The sequence below is a fragment of the Glycine max genome, chromosome 1 (assembly GCF_000004515.6).
Source record: "Glycine max cultivar Williams 82 chromosome 1, Glycine_max_v4.0, whole genome shotgun sequence".
Classification (NCBI taxonomy): Eukaryota; Viridiplantae; Streptophyta; class Magnoliopsida; order Fabales; family Fabaceae; genus Glycine; species Glycine max.
The window spans coordinates 18278019-18299478 of NC_016088.4; the positions used below are offsets into that span (position 1 = coordinate 18278019).

The window sequence follows — 21460 nt, forward strand, 5'->3', positions numbered from 1 at the left end:
TTTCTCCCCCTCCCTAGTGCGCATGGTAATTCGAGTTTTGAATTTTCATTTTTAGCTCCAAAATCTCCATTAACTTTTTAAAACAATATTATAATCTATTTCATCTTGTGTTCCTCTCTTTTTGTGGCTGGCTCAATTCTCGCCTATTATCATCAAAAACTCATATTCATCGATAAATTTGGTTGTGTTTCTCTGTTTTTAGCACTGAGGTTTCTAGTGTGCTAAGCTCAAAATTTCTCCACCTCCCTAGTGAGCATGATAATTCGAGTTTTCAATTTTCATTTTTAGCTCCAAAATCTCCATTAACTTTTTAAAACAATACTATAATCTATTTCATCTTATGTTTCTCTCTTTCCTTCACTATTATTTTTATTTTATGATTTTTTTTATCAGTAAATATTAGTTAGTTTGTTAGTTTTGTAAAAAAACATTTGTGGAAGATTCAAACCTGTAACTTTTTCCCCTCCTTTCTTTCTTTACCGTTAAGTAACTCATTTATTTCCAACTACCAAGACATCCTTATATCTTGTATTTTTGAAGCTTTTGTTACATATTTTTACTTTCAATCCCCGTGCTTATCTGTGTTCGATTGAAATTTGATGAATTTCCTTGAGTGATTAATTCCATTTGAACTATAAGTTGAATTTTATAGGTTTCCTGTAAACTTAGGAACCAGAAATAAAGTCACGTTAGGAACACAGCATTTTGCTCTTTCCATGCATGATATTTTGAAATTTGGTCATAAATTTGTTAATTTACCATGGCAACTGTGTATCTTTATTTTTTGGCAAATACTAACCCGGCCTAAAGAGATTGGTTAAAGAACTTGAAATAAAAATATTATTGGAAGATGAAAAATTGTGTTATTAGTAATCTTTTTTACTATCTTCTATGATTTATATAATAAATATTTTTTTCTTTTAATTTCTTATCCTTATTTTTTTTCTTTTGGTTACATTGTGTCTGTTAGTTTTACACAGAATTTTGTGGGCTTTAACTATACTATTTTTTTTTTTTGTTTTTGTAGTGTTTGACTGGTTATTGCCTCTGTTTAAAGAGTTGAATTGTCAATTTGTACTAGTTTGTTTACTACATGAAAGCAAACAACGAGGAGGCACTTAAAGAAATAAATATTGCTGGTAAAAAAATGATTTCAAGAAAAAAAAAATGCATAGTTTACAAGGATTTGTCTTTAGTTCATGTTGCAGTTATATTTCAATTTGTCAACCTCCATTGGCAATTAATCACGATCCTTTCTGAACAATTTGAACTTGTTCCAAGGTTTTAGTACAAATATCTATACGAGAATGTAAATCAGAAGCATTTAGTAAGTTCCTTGTTTTTACTGCAGCATGGATGCAAAGGTTTTGTGGCGTAGCAGCTCTACTGTCTTGTTTTTGCTGGTGTTCATATTTTGTATTTGTATCCCCGACTTCCTATGGGAGCACATGTAACAGAAGGGTTGAATTGTAATTTAAAATTTTTTGTAAACTTTTTCGTAAGAACTCAACTATCATATGTATGTTAAAAACGAGGAAACACAGTTTTTGTAAAAGCAAGGAGACACATATATGCGATACTTATCAGACTGAAAAACTTGTTTTCAAAAGAAATCAAATGTCAACCCTCAGTCAATTAGTATATAAAGTAGATAAAGAGAGAAGCATATGTACAAAGAGTTTTATACCGGTTCGTTTCTACCACTAAGACTAAGTCGAGTTCTTGGAAACCAACCAAGTTTATACTATCTTTTAACAAAGATACATTTATTTTTCATTATCACTTCTGGCTCTTACACAAAACTTATCCTCAAGCTTTCTACAACCCAAGTATTATTTTTTACCAAGCCACTTCTAGTTGTAAATAAGTCAGCAAATTTTTTGAAGGTTAAGTGCACACAAACAAGGCTATCATTTTATAGACGAATATCTGACTTAAGCACAATTTTGTTCTACTCTCAGGATTTACAACATATTTTGAGAGTTTTTATAACTTAGAATTTATTTAAAAAGGGCTTGAAGGTAGGAGAGAATGCTTTATTCAAAAGTTTGTGTTCTTCAAAAACTTCTAGTGTTTATAGACTTCTTCAACATGTAATCATTATCTCTAAACGGTCTTCAAAATGAGTCTGATCTTTCATCAGAAGAAGGTGTATGTTGGTGCATTAAATGTGTGTTTGTTCCTTGCTAATACACCAATCTGCTGTAGCTAGCTTCAATAGTCAAATCAACTTTAGCATTCAAAGCAAGTTTGTACAATAGGTGCAATAGTTTACACATCTTTTTAGCTAGAGAGAGAGTTTATTTCTGATTGTTTCTCTTGTTATCTTTACTTCGACAGATCCTAGGAAGGATGTTGGAACATTCTTTGAAAATGGAATCACAAACACAAAGCATTAACTCAGTCTTAAATGTTTTTCACATCTTAGTGTTTATATGCTATCATCTGATCCATTAGATATAGATACATTGCTTTCTTCTATTGGCATATAAGATGCAAATTTTTTATCTTAGTACTTATTTGCATCTAATCAAAATTATTGAGGGTTCTAATTTGTCTTATGACTCAAAAGTGTTATTAACATAGAAATGTGATTTAGGATTTTGATTACATGTGAAGAGGTATTATGAAGTTCAACCCCAATGATATCTATTTCATCGTTTACCTTAAAGTTCACATGTTCACCAATTGTTCAATAAATTTCTAAATAAAATTTACTTGTTATCTATTACAATTAAAAAAAGTATGTTTAGTACGAACACTTGTCATCATCATCTCCTTAAAAAAATTTCCACCTAAAATCTCCTTTTTTACTAGGAACCAAAACAACCTTTTTCAGCTTCTAAATTTTCATGTCTTTTTATTTTAAAAAATAAATAATAAATAAAAACATATCATAAACCACTTTGTGCACTAGTTTCATGCTAGACTAGATTCAAAATTCAATTTTGAATATGTTTCTTCTTTCTCTCACTCATTCAATCACCCATTCATGTTATTTCTTCTTCTTCCCTCCTCCCATCTTCCCTTTCTTCTTTCCATAATTGTTGATTGTTGGATGATAGCAATAGAGACAGGGTAGATGATAGTGGTCATCTGGTCCAGTAGTCTTGTCTTTTGACACCAACTATGGTATCGAAAGTTGCAAACAAACAATAAACTCGCCTCACCTATATATATCTCTCTGTTAGTTCCTTGTGGCGTTACTCAGAGATCTCTTAGGTTCATGTTTGTTCGTCTAAACGCAGAGCTCTATGTACCAAATCAAAGACAATTTGGTATAGATTTCAAAGACAAAATTAATATTAACTTTTGGGGTCAAATACCCATTCAATTTAAAAAGGGGCTAAAGGGGTGTTTTGAGATTCACATCAAAGAGACGTCATTTTGAAATTTCGATCATGCCACTATGACCAGGGTTGAGCGAAAGTTACAAAAATGAATTATATTTTATAAAAAGACAACTTTTACAACATCTCATTTTCAAGGGTTTTTCAAAGGAAGTGTAAAAACATCCAATAACGGTACCCAAGTCACAACATATGCATATATAGGCTCAAACTAATTAGGAGAAGGCTTAGAAATCATGATTACCTTGAAGAAATCAGGAAGGGAGGATTGGAGTCTCCGTTCTCTACCGAATCCTCAAGTTGAGTTTTGAATATTCCGCTCCAATTAAATTGTTCTTCTTCGTGTGGTGGTCTGGCGGCAAGCAACGACAGCTTGTAGCGGTCACCAATGGTCGACGATGGTGGAGGAGTAGGTTGGGGGTGTTGGGTGAGGGTTTTGGGGAGAAAAATGTGTGTTTTATGTTGTTAGACGTATTTTTAGCATGCAAGACTTGCCCGAGCAAAATTTGGCTGGCCTGGGAGAGTTGACCTAACTCAGACTCGCCTTGGAGAGTTTTGGGTGAATTCTTCTCCAACATATTTTTATTGCTTTTGTGCAAAGGTCATATCTCATACTCTAGATGTTATTTTGAAAATATGAAGCCTACAGTCCAACAGTTAACAAATCCAAGTTCATGGTTTTCATCGAAACAGGTTTTGGGTCAATCTCGAAATCACACAATTCCAACACAGATCAATCAAACTACACATAACCTAATATCTACACCAAGCAGTTGCACAAGGAAAATTCACACAACACTTCACTAATCCAAATTAATCAAGTAATAAAATAATACAAGAAATGCATCAATCATCTATTTTTAGTTATTGAAATTTTAGGGCATTACACTGAGCACAATTCCTCTTGTGCTGAGCGCAACATTTCGCGTTGGGGGCAATTCCTCCTCGGGTCGGCATTGCGCTTAGCATGCGCTAAGTGAGATGTCAAAAAGTGTTATTTTGAAAATCCCAATAGTCAAACCGTGAGGACTTGGGTTGCTAACCTACATTCCAAATCTAAAGGTGATCCAATGGTTAACGTGTCTAGGATCGCAGTTTTACTGGAACAGGTTTAGGTAAAACTTGAAATCTCATAATTTGAACCTATGTAAATACAACTCCATATAAGTCAACATCCACATCAAGAAAATCACACATGGCTAGTTCACACAACAGCTCAACTCATTCAAATCAATCAAATAATCAAATAACATAAGAAAATATATTAAACATCGATTTAAAGTTGGTTAAATTTTTGGGCGTTACATATCAGGCTAATCCTAAGGAATCTCACTTAACAATTGTCAAAAAGATCATTAAGTACCTGTCGCAACCTACCTTACGACAGAACAATGAAAGAAAATAAATAAAATAAAAGGCACGTTCATTTCCCAAGGAGAAAACGAGTCGAAGTCACCACCAACGTTTATTTAAGGAAAATGTTAGAAAAATCAAAAAGAGGTCTGCAAATTTTGAAAAGAAGGGTTCAGGAGTTGTTTACGCATAGGGAAGGTATTAGCACCCCATGCGCCTGTCACAAGGGACGACAACATTTAATCAAGTGTGCAAAATGTGACCTTATTTATTTTCCCTTTTTTATTATTATATTTTTTGAATTGACAAGGGTGTTGGTCTTGCTCCTACGTATCCCTAGGTGTAATGAGGAAATCAGATATACATAGTTCTTTAGTAGAAATGTTTTTTAAAGATTTATTTTAATTGCAAACAAAGAGTCGTTATAAGACGTTGGATCTTGAAACGATGTTTTAAATTTTGAAAAGCGGAGAGAATCATTAAGGTGTTGGATCTTGAAATGATCTCAAGTGATATTTGATGAAAGAAGTTGGATTATGAATTGATTTTTTTTTCATTTTTGTTGTGTTTTTTACCTTACAGTCTCACTAAAAAAACAATTGTTATGACATTAGTGATCGACAAGAATTAAGCCTTACAAATAAAATAAAATTACCAATGATAAGTGGAGAAGATAAATGTACACATAATATCACAAAGGACCCATAAGGGTACACAGATTACATCAAAATCTTAAAAAAAACTAACCAACTATTGCACATGGTACAAGACTAGCAAGAGAAAGGATGTAGGAAATGATCCACGGTTCGATTCAGCGATGCCTCGGCTTTGCTTTTTTTTCCTTTTTCTCTTTCTCCCTGTGTTTTTTCTTTTGTTCCTTCAATTGCCTGCCCCTCAACCCTTCCCCCTGCATGGCTATTTATAGAAAAAGCCATTTGGTGCAGGGGAAGCTCGCCCAGGCGATCTGGTTGCTTCAGGATGAAGGCATTCCATAACCCAGGCGAGCTAGATGTTGGCCTGGGCGAGCTCAGGCCTAGAAAAATCCAAAAATGGCCATTTTCCCCCCTTTCTTTGTAGTTTTTGTTCCCAGATATGACAATCAAACATCAACTTGAGCGATCCCTTGACCTTGCACTACAATCGATGCTAAAAAATGTAATTCGATTAGCAATGATCAAAACGTCATATCCGAATGATAAAACATTAAACCTAGATGAAATTAGGGTTTAACAGTACCCTAAAGGTACAACCAATGTAGGTTTGTGATATCCCTAAGGTACCTCCTTAAATCTAACAACCTTTTTAGACTTTGATTTTGTAGGTTGCAAATTAGATTGAAAAAGCACACCTATTAGGAAGCTTTCTTGTGTCTTAGAATTGCAAGAAACAAACTTTTGTAGCAGTTTCAATTCTAGAAGTTGAATATATTGCAGCTGGAAGTTGTTGTGCTCAAAGTCGCTAGATGAAGCAACAACTTGAAGACTTTGGAATAAACCTTGATCACATTCCTCTAAAACGTGACAACACAAGTGCAATCAATCTAACTAAAATCTTGTCATTCATTCTAGGACTAAAGACATAGAAATAAGGCATCATTTTCTTAGAGATTGTGTTTTAAATGGTGCTTGCTGCATTGAGTTCATAGATAGTGAGCATCAACTACTAGACATATTCACTAAACCACTTGCTAGAGATAGGTTCTTCTTCATTAGAAATGAACTAGGCATCTTAGATGGATCTAGCATTGAATGACATTTTGTTTAGTTCATATCATTTGTTGCTTATTGCAATCTTTGTCTCTTGATTTCTCTTGAAATGTCTTAGTTTGTTGATATGTGTGTTAAGTGTGTGATCAATTTTTCAAAACTTCTTGTTTTAATCGATTACACCATGATTTAATCGATTATCATTGCTTTGTATTTGTTATCAGTTTTGAAAATCTTCTATTTTAATCGATTACCTCGTGTTTTAATCAATTACCGTTTTTTGAGTTTGTGGTGTTTTGGTTCATATTTGTCTATTTTAATCGATTACTTGTTTGTTTAATCAATTACATGCCTATATGTATGACTTTTGTGTGGATTTCGTTCTATTTTATTCGATTAGTTAACATTTTAATCGATTACCATGGCCTCAGGGGAAGTTTTTTTGGCATATTTAATCAATTACGCTTGTGTTTTAATCGATTACTTATAGAAGCTTTTGGTTTTAAGTGAAAATGAGGGTCAATTTAATCAATTACTATGTCATTTTAATCAATTACTTATGTGTCTGTTGCATGTAATCCGTTACATTTCTTCATCTTCACCTCATTAACCACCATTATTCCTACATTTACTCCCACCACCAACCTTAACCAACTAGAACATCACTACCTCTCTATAAAAGACAACCCTAACCCCTTTCACAAGTTACACCAACACTTCCTCTAATTAGCCATTTTTGAACCCAACATTTCTTCTACGCCCAAACTCTATTTCTCTTCTAAAAAATGGCTAGCAACCCTTCCAGAGCTCAGAAGAAAGCCAAGTCCTCCAAGAGGAAACAAGGAGAGTGCTCTCGATCCACTCTCAATAGGCTTGATACATGGTTTATAGATGAGAGTAAGAAGAACAACTTCAAGATGATATACAGTGTGAAGAATTTGAGAATACCCAAGTATTTGGACTTGGAGTGGTTCTCCCAGCAAGGGTTTAGCTTCCCTTATTTGCTTGAAGCATAGGGTCTATCCAAGCTTGTGTAGATGAAAGGAACTTTTTATCCAGGGCTGGTGAAAGTCTTTTATACTTGTGCTCGCGTCAATTTTGAAGATAATCTTTTTTCTACATTTAATGGAGTAGAAATGATTATCAACGCTGAAGTTTAGAAGGCAGTAGTTGGACTGGACATGGGTGGAGTCCACAAGTTTGAAGAATCTACTGATGGTTACAGCAAGATGCAAACTTACAAAGGTATGCTCCTTGACCCAGCAAGGAATATGAGGAATTGCCTAGGTGTAGGTGATTTGACTATTGAAGATAGAATGCTTGTGTACCTCATAACCTACATTCTCACACCGAGGTCTTGTAATTACACACAGGTGACTGATGATGATTTACATATTGTGTTTGGTCTAAAATCAGGTATTAAGATGATCTGGATACTTTTGATTGAAGATATCATGTTGAAGAGCCCTCGGTTAGTCGATTATGAGTTTTCGTATGTTGTGCTGGCCTTAAGATTCATTGATTATTTTAATATCGATGACTCTAATGAGATAGTAGACTTCACCAAAGCATTTAGTGAGATAACCAAAAGGCATCTCAAAATGCTTGGGATGAGGTTTGTTGAACATGAATGGATCATGGCTAGAGAGCCACCAGCAATAGCAAACATGGACCAAATGGAAGAAGAAGCAGAAGCTGAAGCTCAGCAAGAGCCTGCGCAACAATGAAGTCCTTTTGAGTCTCTTATGATGTCATGCTTCACCTCCATCTAGAGCACTCAGCTAATGTTCACAATACTTTGGAGAATATCACAACTCGGTGGGAGAACATAGAAACTAGGCTAACCCTTAGAAACCTCCTTAACCTAGATGAGAATGAGGCGTAGTTGTGTTTCTGTGCTTGGTTTTACTGTTTGTTGGTCTATTTTGTTATGTTTGTTTTTGTTTGATAAAAATTAAGTGTTTGTTTAGAAAGCTCTATGATTAATGATTTGTAATGTTTCATGATTAATGAAATGCTATGATTTATTTCCCTTCAATTTTTTTGTGTTTTGTTTTGTGTATAAGTTCAAACTTTTTGGCCTTGTTAATGCCAAAAAGGGGAGATGAACTGCATATTTGCTTGCATTGCATAAGCATTTGGAAAGAACCAGTTTATTGCTTTTATTGTTTGCATTTGCATTAGCATTAGTGAAATTATAAAGTAAGATATATGATGATGATGATGATGATGGTGATATTAATTTATCTTTTCTTAAGTGTTAAGTTTTTTCATGATTGACTTAAACTTGAAGATTGGAGAAGAGCTCGAAGCTAGGAGAAGAGCTTGAAGATGTTGAAGATATGGGGAACATCATGAAGACTTAAGCTTGAAGCTTAGAGAAGAGCTTGAAGATGTTTTGTCTTTTACATGCCCAACTCACTTGAGTGGCATTTGTATTGGTTGTTATATTGAATGTTGCATCTTAGTCCACATCATATCATTTATGCATCATGTATCATCATAAGTGAGTGAGAAGAAAATTTCTAAAGTTAGAAAAATTCTTCAGAAGGCAAAACTCTCTGTTTCAATCAATTACATCATTATCATAATCGATTACACAAAATTGTTTTTGAGACAATGAATGATTTATTCAGGAGTCTTTGCTCTAATCGATTATCACGTGATATAATTGATTACTTCTCTTTCTTTAAGTATTTCAGAAGTGAACAAGAACACTTAAGTCAATTACTTTGAGTATCTAATTGAGTACATTGTTCTTAAGTTGTTTCTAGTTTTTGGAAGAACACTTTAATCGATTAAAAAGATAATCTAATCAATTACTTCATTGAATTAATCGATTACCTTGTAGATTTAATTGATTATAAGCGGTTATAACTTTTTTCTCTATAAATAATCACCTTGTGTTCTCTTCAAAACAACAACGAAAACACAATATTTGGAGCTTCTATTTGAGCTAAGAACAAGTGTTGTTGTTAGTCAAAGAAAGAAGAGAAGAAAAATGCTTAGAAATAGTAACTCACAACTTCAAATCTTTTTATTATGAAGATCTTTTTGTGATTAGTGAGTTGTGTTACTTTCTTGAATTCAAGAAGCCATCTTATTCAGTCAAGCAAGGTTTTACGGAAAAGATTGATCAGGTCATGTCTATCTTTGACTCTAGTTTTTTGTGTATGGTTTTACACATCTCTTCTTTGTGCATGAATTTCTGAAGGCATGCTAGAATGAATGTTTCTAGTTTGGGTTATTGATTTTCATTCTATTTTCGACACTTAATGTTATTCTTGCCAATGATATGGTGCACACACTATATAGGTTCTTTGGCTCAAGCCTTTTTCAGCATACATACAATTTGAGGTTTTAGCTCTAATTTATTCTCAGTTTTCTTCTTTCACTCTGTGATCTGCTCTCTCTTTTTTTTTAATTCTAATTTATTCCAACAATTTCTCTTTTATATGGCTGGTGGTTTCTCGCATTTTCTCCTGGATTGGTTCTAGCGTTTTCTTGCTCGCTACTACTAATATAGGTAAAAATAATACTCTTTTTTTCCCCTTCTGCAAACTTTGAATGACAATAAGTGAAAGGAAACATAAGATTTTAAGAGTTGTTTGTTAGAAATTGCAGTTTCCCTAAAGAAGATGGATTTCGAATATGTAAGATTTTTCCGTTTTTTTTTTGGTTGATGTGATTTTTATTAGTTCTCTTCACAACTACAAAAAGAAGCTTCTACATCGGTTGAAAACGGGTATCTACGACGGGCCCCACACCGTCTTTGTTCCAGATGTCGTTGTATGTGGACAACAACGACATCGGTCATACTAGGACCCATCTTTGTAATGTTAGAATACAACGTCAGTGCCTATATAACAATAGACGTTATAAAAAATGATTCGACGATGCACATGGTGAAGAACCCGTCGTTGTTGTGGTCCATTTCAACGTCGGGTACGCGAAGACCCATCGTTGTTGTGGTCCATTTCAACGTCGGGTACACGAAGGCTCGTCGTTGTTGTGGTCTAGTTCAACGTCGGGTACGCCTAACACTTGTATTTGTTGGGTTTTCTTTCAACATCGGCGGCGTGTTCACCCGTCGTTGTTTGATAGTATGTCAACATCGGTGGTGAGTACACCGTCGTTGTTCTTCGAAGTTTCAACGACGGGTTTTTATAAGGACCGTCGTTGAAGTAGTTCCCCTGCTCACAAAATTTGGGTTATACCATTCAAATTTCAAAAACAAAGCTACACTTTGGTTATCAGTTATAAGGAACAAACAAATATTACTCACATGTTGTTCACATCTCCAAGATTCAGACAACAACAAACATTGTATGTGCCACTCACCTTGGAAATTGAATTATGTGCCACTGCTGCACTACCTTTTATCAAAACCTATATGTAGCATACATTATATGTTGAACGATAAAGACATCATTCATGATTAAAACCTAAGTTGCAAGTCCACCCTTAACCCAGCCCTTCTAAATTATCAGTATCCAATTAAAATCATTTTGAAATTCAGAACTTGGCAGTATGTGATATACATATAAATAGTAATAACAACGAGAGGGAGGGCAGGGACCAAAAGCAGACCCAATGATCAAGCCCTATGGAATAACACGTCCTTGAAAATAATTAACATGTGCTATAATACCGTTACTGCTAGTCTAACCCTCAGTCCATAATCATATCTTAGAACTAACAGACTCAGACCAAAGTTTAATGATGCTTCTGATAGAAAACAAGGCAGCAAGTAGGGTTCACCGCGAATATTGAGAAGATAGATAGAACATACCTGTATACAACTGCGTTGAACCATTGCTATTCATAGAAATTGTTACTAGTCTTCTGTCTTGGCCCAAAGATAAAATTTGCATCCTTTCAGGCCAATCAGAATTTAACCTTCGTGCAAAATCTTCCACTTCCCTACAAGAAAAGAAACAAAGTCATCACATGCAACATAAAAGACAAAACAATAAAATAAAGAACTCAACAATTAGTTGACAAGATTATCCTCTTTCATAGGTTATATTTTGATATGACCATTCCACAAGTTGTCAACTAAAATTAAATAAATGAATGAACTACTATATAAGGAAAATGCAGCACGCTCAATACTGAATTCAATTAAGCAAGAATCCTCTTGATTAATAATAATTTTAATGGAATGCAATGAATAAAACATGCACTAAACCAGTAAGGAAGATTCTGCATTTCATCAAATGACGATGTTAATTGCATGCAGCATTCAAAATTTGAGAATTTCACCCAACTGCTTTAGCAGTAATTACCTGAGCATCTGACAAACTCCTCAAGAACTCTCTTTAATCATAATTTTCATCCCCTGGTCGCCTTCCCTTGGCATCCCTGCAATCTCTGTACCAATACCATATAAAACAGATAGCTTCATAAAAATCATAATATAAACCAAAATATTATTAGACTGAAAAAGTGACACTGACAGTTGATATAATGTATGCCTAGCTGATCAATTCAACAATTCATGTAAGCCTAGCTGATCAAATTTTAGAAGTAGAACATTTGAGTATAATGTATTAACTTATAGTTCATCAATCCACAAACAAGGAGGAAACACACCTCTTCAATGCTTGTGCTGCTAGTCATTTTGCTGCTAGTGAACTTTAGGAGCGGAATCAAAGCAAAAGCAAGGTCAAATGATAATATGAACTGCTCAAATGATAAAATCACTTATTAGAACAATCTTGTGGTAGATAATCCACGTGTTGAATAACTAGTCTTGAACCCAAATTTAGGTATATAATAAACAAACAAGAACAAAAGATTATGTCAATTACCTTCGAAATAACTTGTGAGGCAGATTCAACCAAAATATCCAGCCCCAAGGTAGCCATCACTCATGCAAAAACAATGATACCCTGCACAGGAAATCTTATTAGTTATTAGCATGTACCTCTACCAAGCAACCATCCAATGACTGTGGACACTTCATTCGTTCACTTAATTGCTGCAGTGGCAAGCTTGGTGGTACAACATCTACACTAAATTGTTGTTGTGGTAATCAAATGCAGATGCAATGTAGTAGAAGGGGGTAATGACAATATATTACTACAATTATATCAAATTTAGTAGGTAATACTAAGAACAAAAAAGCACGACGTTTGGCCGCATCACCATTATAGGAATTGTGAATGGTCACTGTATTAGTAGCATGACTGAAAATAAGATAGTTGTTGTCTAAAATAACAAAACAATTGTCTCAAATACAGGAAAAAAGAATACTCCGAAGCCATCATTAGCCGTTTTTACTTATTGCTGTCTTTAAAAAAAATGTTGCCCATTTCTTTCGAGTTGTGGTGATGTTGTCGATGTCCAACAGTGTCTCATCAGCAAACCACTGCAAGTATTCATATTTTAAAGTTAGTAATGCAAATATAAAAATTCAGTTCCAATTGCACTGAAGTTTATGCATACCATGGACCAGTCACTCTTTATGTCGTTGGTTATGATGTTCCACATCCAATGCATTATGTAATATCCACATTCATAACATCTGGTTTGAACGTGACTCTACATATGGAAAAAATTTGAATATCGTATACATTACATAATTACATGACTTAACTAGACAACAATAACGCATGGTACATAGCTGACTTACCTTAACTTCAATCCACTTAGGTGCAACTACCTTAGTTTCAGGAGACAAGGTCGTCTTCAATTTCGTCATTACACTGGTTTTAAAAAAGCACATCAACGCATATAGAACAACATGTTGAATGATGACCATTAAAGAAGGCTTGTAAAAAGTTATATGGTATGAGATAACCTATTAATTGTAGCTTTGATATGCATACCAGGTTTCCTACGCAACGAACACAACCAAACCACAACATGTTGCCTAGGACACAAAAGTACGAGCTGCCAATGTGCCCTGCATGTCATGCTCATTAGATACGTATACACCCAAACACCATTTGAAGTATGTTTGTTAAACAGCACTTACTAATGGAAGTAAGGTCCAATGTACACCTCTCAGTCAGATTCCTTAAGCCATCTTTCATGATATTGTTGGCATTCGCTGCGTGTATCCTTTGAACAAACCAACGACTGTGGCTCAAGGAATGCATACATGGAACCTTGACTGAATATCTGACTCCACTCATGCATATACCTATTCACATGATTTGAAAGTATTGTACTGGATCATGATATAGAATGAATGAGGAACAAATAAATGAAGGATTTCACTTACATTAACCATAATTGTAAGACAGATATGTTAAGACTTTTGTCTCCTGCTATTATTTCACTAACATCTGAATATGTTATGAATATCGATGTCGGTGCATCTACAATTCCAAAGCAGCTCCCATCAAAGTTGATTTCAACTGGCTTGTCGTAAATATCGAAACTGTACTTTATCAAGCCACGCAACGGATCATCTGCGTCCACATTAGCCGGCTTTGGCGCATGTGCATCCTCGTTGTGCGGAATACTTTCTGGATCCTACATGGTTAATGAAAGTGGGTGAGTATTTGTAGTGTAATCTATGAATGTTTTACTTTAGGTATGTCAAATCAAACATCTTACCTCATCTAATACAGCTTTCACAAGGTGTGTGGGCCAAGCTACAAATGTATTGACGGCTTGCTTCACATATTGTATTTCTGAGGTGGCATAGGGGACCTCAGCCTCAGGATCGATAATTGTTTCCACACTTACCCTGACAACATCATCTGCATATGCCACTGTGTGTATGATTGAATCCCCCTCCATTATTTTCCCCATGGCCACCAACCTTAGTGTACCATCCTTACGCTGCACATACAGTCCCATCAATGGTATGGCATCAGCATGATGTTCTTGTGAAGGCTGGACATTGATAACAACATTACTTCCCTTAGTGCTGACACGCGCACCTAATTGTTGTATGTCCAACTGAATTTGGAGCGACTCTGGGGATCCTTTATTTGACAACTCTTTTTTAATAGCCTCTTTCAATGCATTGGTCATTATTTCCAAGCTCATTTTATTTTCCTCTTCTAGCTGAGTCCTCAATTCTTCCCTAATCTGACCAGTCATGTCTTCCCTAAGCCTTGCAACAACTTCATCTAGTTGTTGTTGGCTGATGGATGTGGACGAGCTGCTGCATGTCCTTGATGCCCTTCCGTAGTACTGAGTAATAGTCACACCTGAGCCTGCTGCCCGAATGCGACCCCCATGGTCAGGTCGCCCAATGGCAGTGTTCAGTATGTCTTGCCGACCATGGGGTACAAACGAACCTTGCGTTACCTGCTCTTCTAAGGAGTCCTACACAAAACAAGTGACACAAAAAATACACAGCGTGCAGTCATTGTCATTACAAAAATACTTAAACATATGAACATTGCAACATATTAGTGAACTTACTATTTTATCTGCAATTTCCTGTGCCGACTCAGATGTCATATTGCCAACAGCCCTGGTCCGAGAAACCTTCCACTAAACATGTCTTTTTATTGGAGATGGGGGGTCATCAAGACTTGCTGGATTATCACTCAACAATGCTTCCTCTTGTATCCTTTTTCGTTTCTCGTCTAACAATTTCTTCTGAAGCAAATCATATCCCCCACGTGAAAGTACGTGAGGGCAGTCGTTGTGTTTTTGAATTGATTGTGCTCGTTTCCTAATACCCTGTAATGTGACATACATAATTGCGGAAACTTTTTTCAAATTAAAATAATCAAATTGGTAAAAAAATATTCATTTGAAGTTACGATAGACAGATTCAACTAACCTCCCAGTTATGTGTGAGCCGAGTTTCTTCAAATTGTTTCCACGCTTCAGGATCTAGTCCATATTTTGTCACAACATCCTGCATTTGTTGACCTTCACTCTTAGCAAACACAAATTTGCTAGTCAATGTGGACTTAAATTGCCGCCATCTCGTTGCTACTGTTGACATAACCTTCGTCTTAACCTTCGTAGCTTCTGCGATATCAAACTTTGCCTACATAAATACATTAGTCAAAATAAAGGGTTAAAGGCAGCCAAATGTATATCATTATACAATACTAGCAATCAGCAAGTAGTCAATGACAATGTTCTGCCACAATACCCCCAGTAAAGCAAAAGCATGCAATCAGCATATAATGTAAGTTTAGCATGCAATCACAACCTTAAAATTTAACATCGAAATTGAAGAAATAATAAATGAAAAAAAACTTTATGTGAAACCGAAAACAGTTATTGCCTTAAAGTATGAATTCCTAGAAAATTTGGTTTTCATGGTTGTTAAGAACATGCTTCAGCCTTGGCAGAAACTGTCAAAACTTTAGCCAATAGTCTATATGATCCCAACGATAGATAATAGTTAAATAAACCCACAGGTTAATCTTCAACACCGTTCAAATGACAAATGATAAAAATTATCTTTTTTAATGTCTGATTTAGAAGCTATTAGCACGGCAAATTAGTCGAAGATCAAGGGATCTTATACCAAAATTCATATCTAACTTTCCCATTTGAAGATCGTGCTTTTTAAAACAAGTCCACTTATTAGGCAGGGAAACAAGAAGATCGTGCAACTCATAAACCATATACTCAAATAGCAAGTAAATAGATGATTCAACAACATATTGTCCAACACTTTCACTCTATATGATATAAATCTATCAAGGTGTAATAATTTCAAATATCATTTGCAAGGGATGAAAGACTGTTGACAAGAGTAAGAGCCAAAAGAAATAAGAAAATTTTTCAAAGCTTAATCGTAAAAGTAAAAGCTATAGAAGATTCAACTAATTTAGAGTCCAATTAAAAAATTGTCTTACTTCTATAATTTGAACATAAATTCAACAAGTAATGATATATTTATACTGAAATTCTCATAACAGAATTTGTCTTTTGTGATTTCAGAATATCAGCAATTCGTTATTCTTGTTCCCTAATTACTAGCACCGAATCTTTTAGGTACGTGGGCCTCACAATCCTCCTTTTAGTTTTACTCACTAATTGCACCTCTTTGTTTGGTTGGTGTACCCCTATTGTTGCTACTGTAGCATCTTCCTCTTGACTTGCTATGTTATCCCCTGTATTTGATGAGTTGTCACTTTCCATATTCTGTAGTTAGTTTTAAACATTGACTGCATTATCAAAAACTAGAAAGCAACTGTGTCTCTTTGAAAAGGAGATGAATTAATGAATACATTGTGATCTTGTTTCAATTCTTTTGTGGACATATTGCAGTATAAGTCTTCAATAGTCTACGAATATTGCACAAAGTGGTTTAAGTCAGGATGCATTAATTTGCCCTGGGGTTTGTATGTGGTGTGGAGGACCGGCTGGTTTTATGTATTCACTTGGTGGGTCCTAGGCTTATTTGCTTACTGTGAGTTTCATTTACCAAATTAGTGCATTGCAGATAGTTTGATCCATATGTAGCTTTTCTAAAGTGGCTAAATAAATCTAATTTTATGTTTGATTCTATTGTAAGTGTGTGTAAATTTGGTATGTCCAGATGATGCTGGCATAATATTCTTTCAGCATACTAAATAATTGTAGAGAGAAATTATTCAAAGATATGAATGAATTGGGATGTGTTGCCCTTGGGGCAAATAATTTCAAAAGGAAACTTTACAAACTACTCTACTAATGAAAATTTTGTAAGAAATGACTAATTTTAACCATTCATATAACATTAAAATGTGTACCAAAAAATAATACATTAAAATACATGCTTCTTTTACTTATTTTGACAGTCTCATGCTATCATATATAAACATATTATGTAGAAATTTTACAATTTTAGTTTTCATTACCAATCAAGCTAATAACTTTCTTTCCTTTGCATGTAATCCTTTCATGGTTCCTATATCTGTGTAACGATGTGTCAATCACATGCAGATCCAAACGGTAAGCAAGAACTTTATAATTCTATTATATTTTACTTTAAATTTTTCAATGACAACCATCCATATATTTGTGTACACCATCTCACACTTTTAATTGTCAACAATGCAGGGCCAATGTACTACAATGGAGTGTACTATTTGAAAAGCCAGTGTTTTTATCAGTTTCAATAGATGCAGCTACAGGCCAGGGTACAGTAATTTCTCTTAAATTGTTCAATCTAATCAGGAGACAATATATTTTATATTGTTAAAAAGTCTAACATAAAATTATTCAGTGTAAATGTAAAATAAAAAAAATTTGTTTGTAAGAAATTAAATTTTGCCTCCATCTTGCTCTTGTCTTTCTTTTTTTTATACCCTAACTATTCTCTTCACCGCCCAATCTTACATATGTTTTCAATATTTTTTTTCCTGGATTGAGAGAGATAATTCTAGATTTACTCAATCTTTGCTCGATTCTGAATCTCTAACTCCCTTTCATGTTTTTTGTTTGGCATTCAGCTATAAGTGTTTTATTTTTGTATCCTTATACAAATTAAAGGAATTGTAATATGCATGTATGTGTCTGGTAAAATAATTAGGCGATTCCACGAACTGTGTGGCTCGATTTTACTGGGAGACAATTGGTGCAATGGCCTGTTGAAGAGTTAAACAGTCTCAGAGGCAAAGAAGTTAACATAGACAATCAAAGGCTTGAGAAGGGAGATTATAGCGAAGTAAAAGGAATCACTGCAGCCCAGGTCTAATTCTTAATTATGCATTAATGAGTGTATGTTCATACAAATAAATACATATAACAATATTATATAACTGCAGGCAGATGTTGAAGTAGCATTCGCCTTTTCAAGCTTGGACAAGACAGAGGCATATGATCCTAAGTGGGTAAAGGCGCAGGATCTATGTGTCGAAAAGGGTTCAAAACTACAGGGTGGGTTAGGTTATTTTAATTATATCTATTTTGTTATTTTGAATTTCCTTCGAATTGGTTATTTTTGTTTTTGATATTTGTAAATAGTTCATCTTTGAAGAGTGATCTGTACAAACCCCAATTTGCTGGGTTTGTAGATGTGGATTTGGCCGCAGATAAGAAGATTTTTCTTAGGAGTTTGGTATGTGCAAATTCAATTCCATTTGGTGCTTATATATAGCATTTATGAGCTCCAAAATACTAATGTATAATTATTTAATATTCTTTGTTTTTTCAAATGAATGGAAGATTGATCACTCAGTTGTGGAGAGTTTTGGAGCAGGAGGGAAGACAAACATTTTGTCCCGGGTCTATCCTGAGCTAGCAGTGATGAACCAAGCGTACTTGTTTGTGTTCAACAATGGTACTGAACCAATCGTAGTGGAAAACCTGAAAGCTTGGAGCATGATATCTGCTGATATAAAATGATCAGCTAGTAGCAATTGAAGTCCAAGTTAGTTAGGTTGTTACTGGTAGTTATGCCAGGGTGAGTAGAACTAAGACATATCATTAATTAGTTTTTAATTCCTGTCTTATTTCTATAATTTAGAGTCCAATTAAAAAATTGTCTTATTATAAATTTATTAATATTTATAAAATTAAGTTAAAATTAAAAATGATATGTATCGTAATTTGTGATTAGCAAGTAATTTATATTATCAGTATATCACCTTTAAATTCATATTTATATTAAAAAAACGACCTAAGTAGATTAAAAAATTAGATATTGAAGTAAAATTGTAATTAACAAAAATACCAAAAAATTAAAAAGTTACATTTTAAATGACTTGTTTAGATGTTATTCCTTATGGTTCGAGTAATAATAACGATAACAATTCAGCCTGAATTGTTTCATATTGATTTTCTTTTTTGCAGAAAACAAAGAGGGGAACAAGCAACAATTCGAAGGTTGTACATTCAGGAACTAAAGAATTCAAAATAACTAGTAATAAGAGGGATTTGTTTTTGGGATTTTCTGAGCACCAAGAGCCTTGGTGCTCAGAAAATCCCAAAAACAAATACCTCTTATTACTAGCTATTTTGAATTCTTTAGTTCCTGAATATACAACCTTCAAATTGTTGCTCGTTCCCCTCTTTGTTTTATGCAAAAAATCAAATCAATATCAAACAAAACATGGATAGAATTGTCATCGTTATTATTACTTGAACCATAAGGAATACCATCTAAACAAGTCATTTAAAATGTAATTTTTTTATTTTTTGGTATTTTTTTAATTACAATTTTACTTCAATATCTAATTTTTTAATCTACTTAGGTGGAGGATGTTGACGAAGAGAAGGAGAAGGAAGATAAAAAGAAAAAGAAGATTAAGGAAGTGTCACATGAATGCTCTTTGGTGAACAAGCAAAAGCCTATTTGGATGAGAAAGCCTGAGGAGATCACAAAGGAGGAGTATTCTGCTTTCTAACATGGTTTGGCTGAGAAAAAAAGTGTATGAGTATGACTAGTTAGACAAAGGATTTTTAGAAGAAGAAAAAATGCCTTCGTGCATTGAGTTTACTTTTGTACTTAAAAGTTAAAATACATACATTGAATTCTTAACAAGTCAAATAATATAAAGTTCAAATGTTTAAGTACAAAAAGATTAAAAGCGAAAGATATAACTGTTGTATGTTAGGTTTGATTTAATAGTAATCAGAGAAGACAAAAGTATTTATTGATTATCTTCATAATCAATTGTCAACAAGAAAGTTAGCTAATCACCTATAATTAAGAGTTTTATGTTTCAATTATATTTTTTTATTCCCAATAATCAAACCTAAGATGTATTGATAGGATTTGAATTCAATTTTATTTAGACAAACAATATATTATTAGAATAAATATAATAATATATATGTATTTGTTTTTTTCTATATCATTTTTATGTCAATTTTTTTCTTTCGTTTTTTCTTTTTTTATTTCTTTCTTCTATTTACTCTACACGTTAAAAGAGGTATACGGGTATTATTATCCAAATTAATAATTTATATGCACCCCCATGAAGGTAACACGAGCTTCAACTAGCCCCATCTTAAATTACTTTATAGGATCTGGATTAGAATAGTTTGGACTAGCTCCATTTCATTTGTTTTTCAAGTATTCTAAAAAAACAGATTTTGAACTTAGCCTCTCTATTAATTTTGTTTTCTCCTTTTTAACTACGTACCTAAAATTGCCTAATGCCTCCTATCAATCATTCTGAAAAAAAAAATATAATTTACACTTTTCTTTTTCTTTTTCTTTTTCTTCTCCTAATTAAGTTTGTTTTATCCATAAAAATGAAAGATAAATACAAAAGATTTATAATAATTTACTCAACATGTTCAACTACCTTAATTAGACGCTCCTATTACATTATTAATTAATAGCTGCATTAACTCTATCTTTAAGAATAAGGACAAAACAATCACTGTTAACATTTAAAGGCAGGAGTAACAAGATATTTGTCAACAGATTTTCTACCTTTGCAGAAGGATAGATATGCTTCAACTGCTTTTCCTTGAGATTTATGATTCTGCTAATATATGCAGCTAATACCTCTAAGTCATGTATATCTGCGACACCAACAATTAAGATAAGATATCAGAGTTAATCCATCATCCTCTTGAGAAGCCAACACAACATATGTTCATCTTTAAACACATATCATATATGCATATACAGATTGTGCTCCATTTTAATTTCGTGCTAAATATCATACCAAAGTATCAAATAGAGCGAGATATATATTCATCGAATGAAACCACATGAAGATTTATTGAAATTTGAACATACATCTATCTGATATTTGTTGAAAAGCAGCCAAAATATGGTAACGATGCAGAGATATCCTTCAAATGGAAGAAGAGAGGGTAGCTGGTATACCTAGCTAGCTTGATATTCTTAACTTATACATGAGATAAAGTGAATAATAAAGTACGAAACTATGTCTTTTGACCCATGGTAACTGATAAAGTTTGTGGAAAAAGAAATTTCTTTTTGTTTAGAGAGTAAATTACAGTAATCTTCATCGTCAATATTGTTTTGAAAATTAATAGTTGTGATTTGGATAGAATATAAAGTTTGTGGAAAAAGAAATTTCTTTTTGTTTAGAGAGTAAATTACAGTAATCTTCGTCGTCAATATTGTTTTGAAAATTAATAGTTGTGATTTGGATAGAATATGTGATCTTCATCGTCAATATTGTTTTGAAAATTAATAGTTGTGAT

The 21460-nt window shown here is 33.8% G+C and overlaps 1 protein-coding gene and 2 long non-coding RNA genes across 3 annotated transcripts; all 3 read right to left on the reverse strand.

The window, feature by feature from the left end:
• Positions 1-11072: 11072 nt before the first annotated feature.
• LOC121175216 (uncharacterized) lies at positions 11073-12086 on the reverse strand. Its single transcript, XR_005892452.1, has 3 exons — positions 12005-12086; positions 11698-11782; positions 11073-11332 (listed from the first exon to the last, which is right to left on the reverse strand). It is a non-coding gene; the product is annotated as an uncharacterized lncRNA (long non-coding RNA).
• Positions 12087-12244: 158 nt separating this feature from the next.
• LOC106799520 (uncharacterized) lies at positions 12245-16486 on the reverse strand. Its single transcript, XM_026129380.2, has 9 exons — positions 16409-16486; positions 15165-15377; positions 13979-14698; positions 13641-13894; positions 13392-13559; positions 13215-13319; positions 13047-13119; positions 12860-12955; positions 12245-12782 (listed from the first exon to the last, which is right to left on the reverse strand). The coding sequence occupies exons 1-5, from the start codon at positions 16484-16486 to the stop codon at positions 13421-13423; spliced, it is 1404 nt and encodes a 467-aa protein (XP_025985165.2). The 3' UTR covers positions 12245-12782; positions 12860-12955; positions 13047-13119; positions 13215-13319; positions 13392-13420.
• A 4045-nt stretch (positions 16487-20531) lies between these two features.
• On the reverse strand, positions 20532-21177 carry LOC121173608 (uncharacterized). The gene is made up of 2 exons (XR_005888775.1): positions 21027-21177; positions 20532-20806 (listed from the first exon to the last, which is right to left on the reverse strand). It is a non-coding gene; the product is annotated as an uncharacterized lncRNA (long non-coding RNA).
• Between the last annotated feature and the right edge of the window lie 283 nt (positions 21178-21460).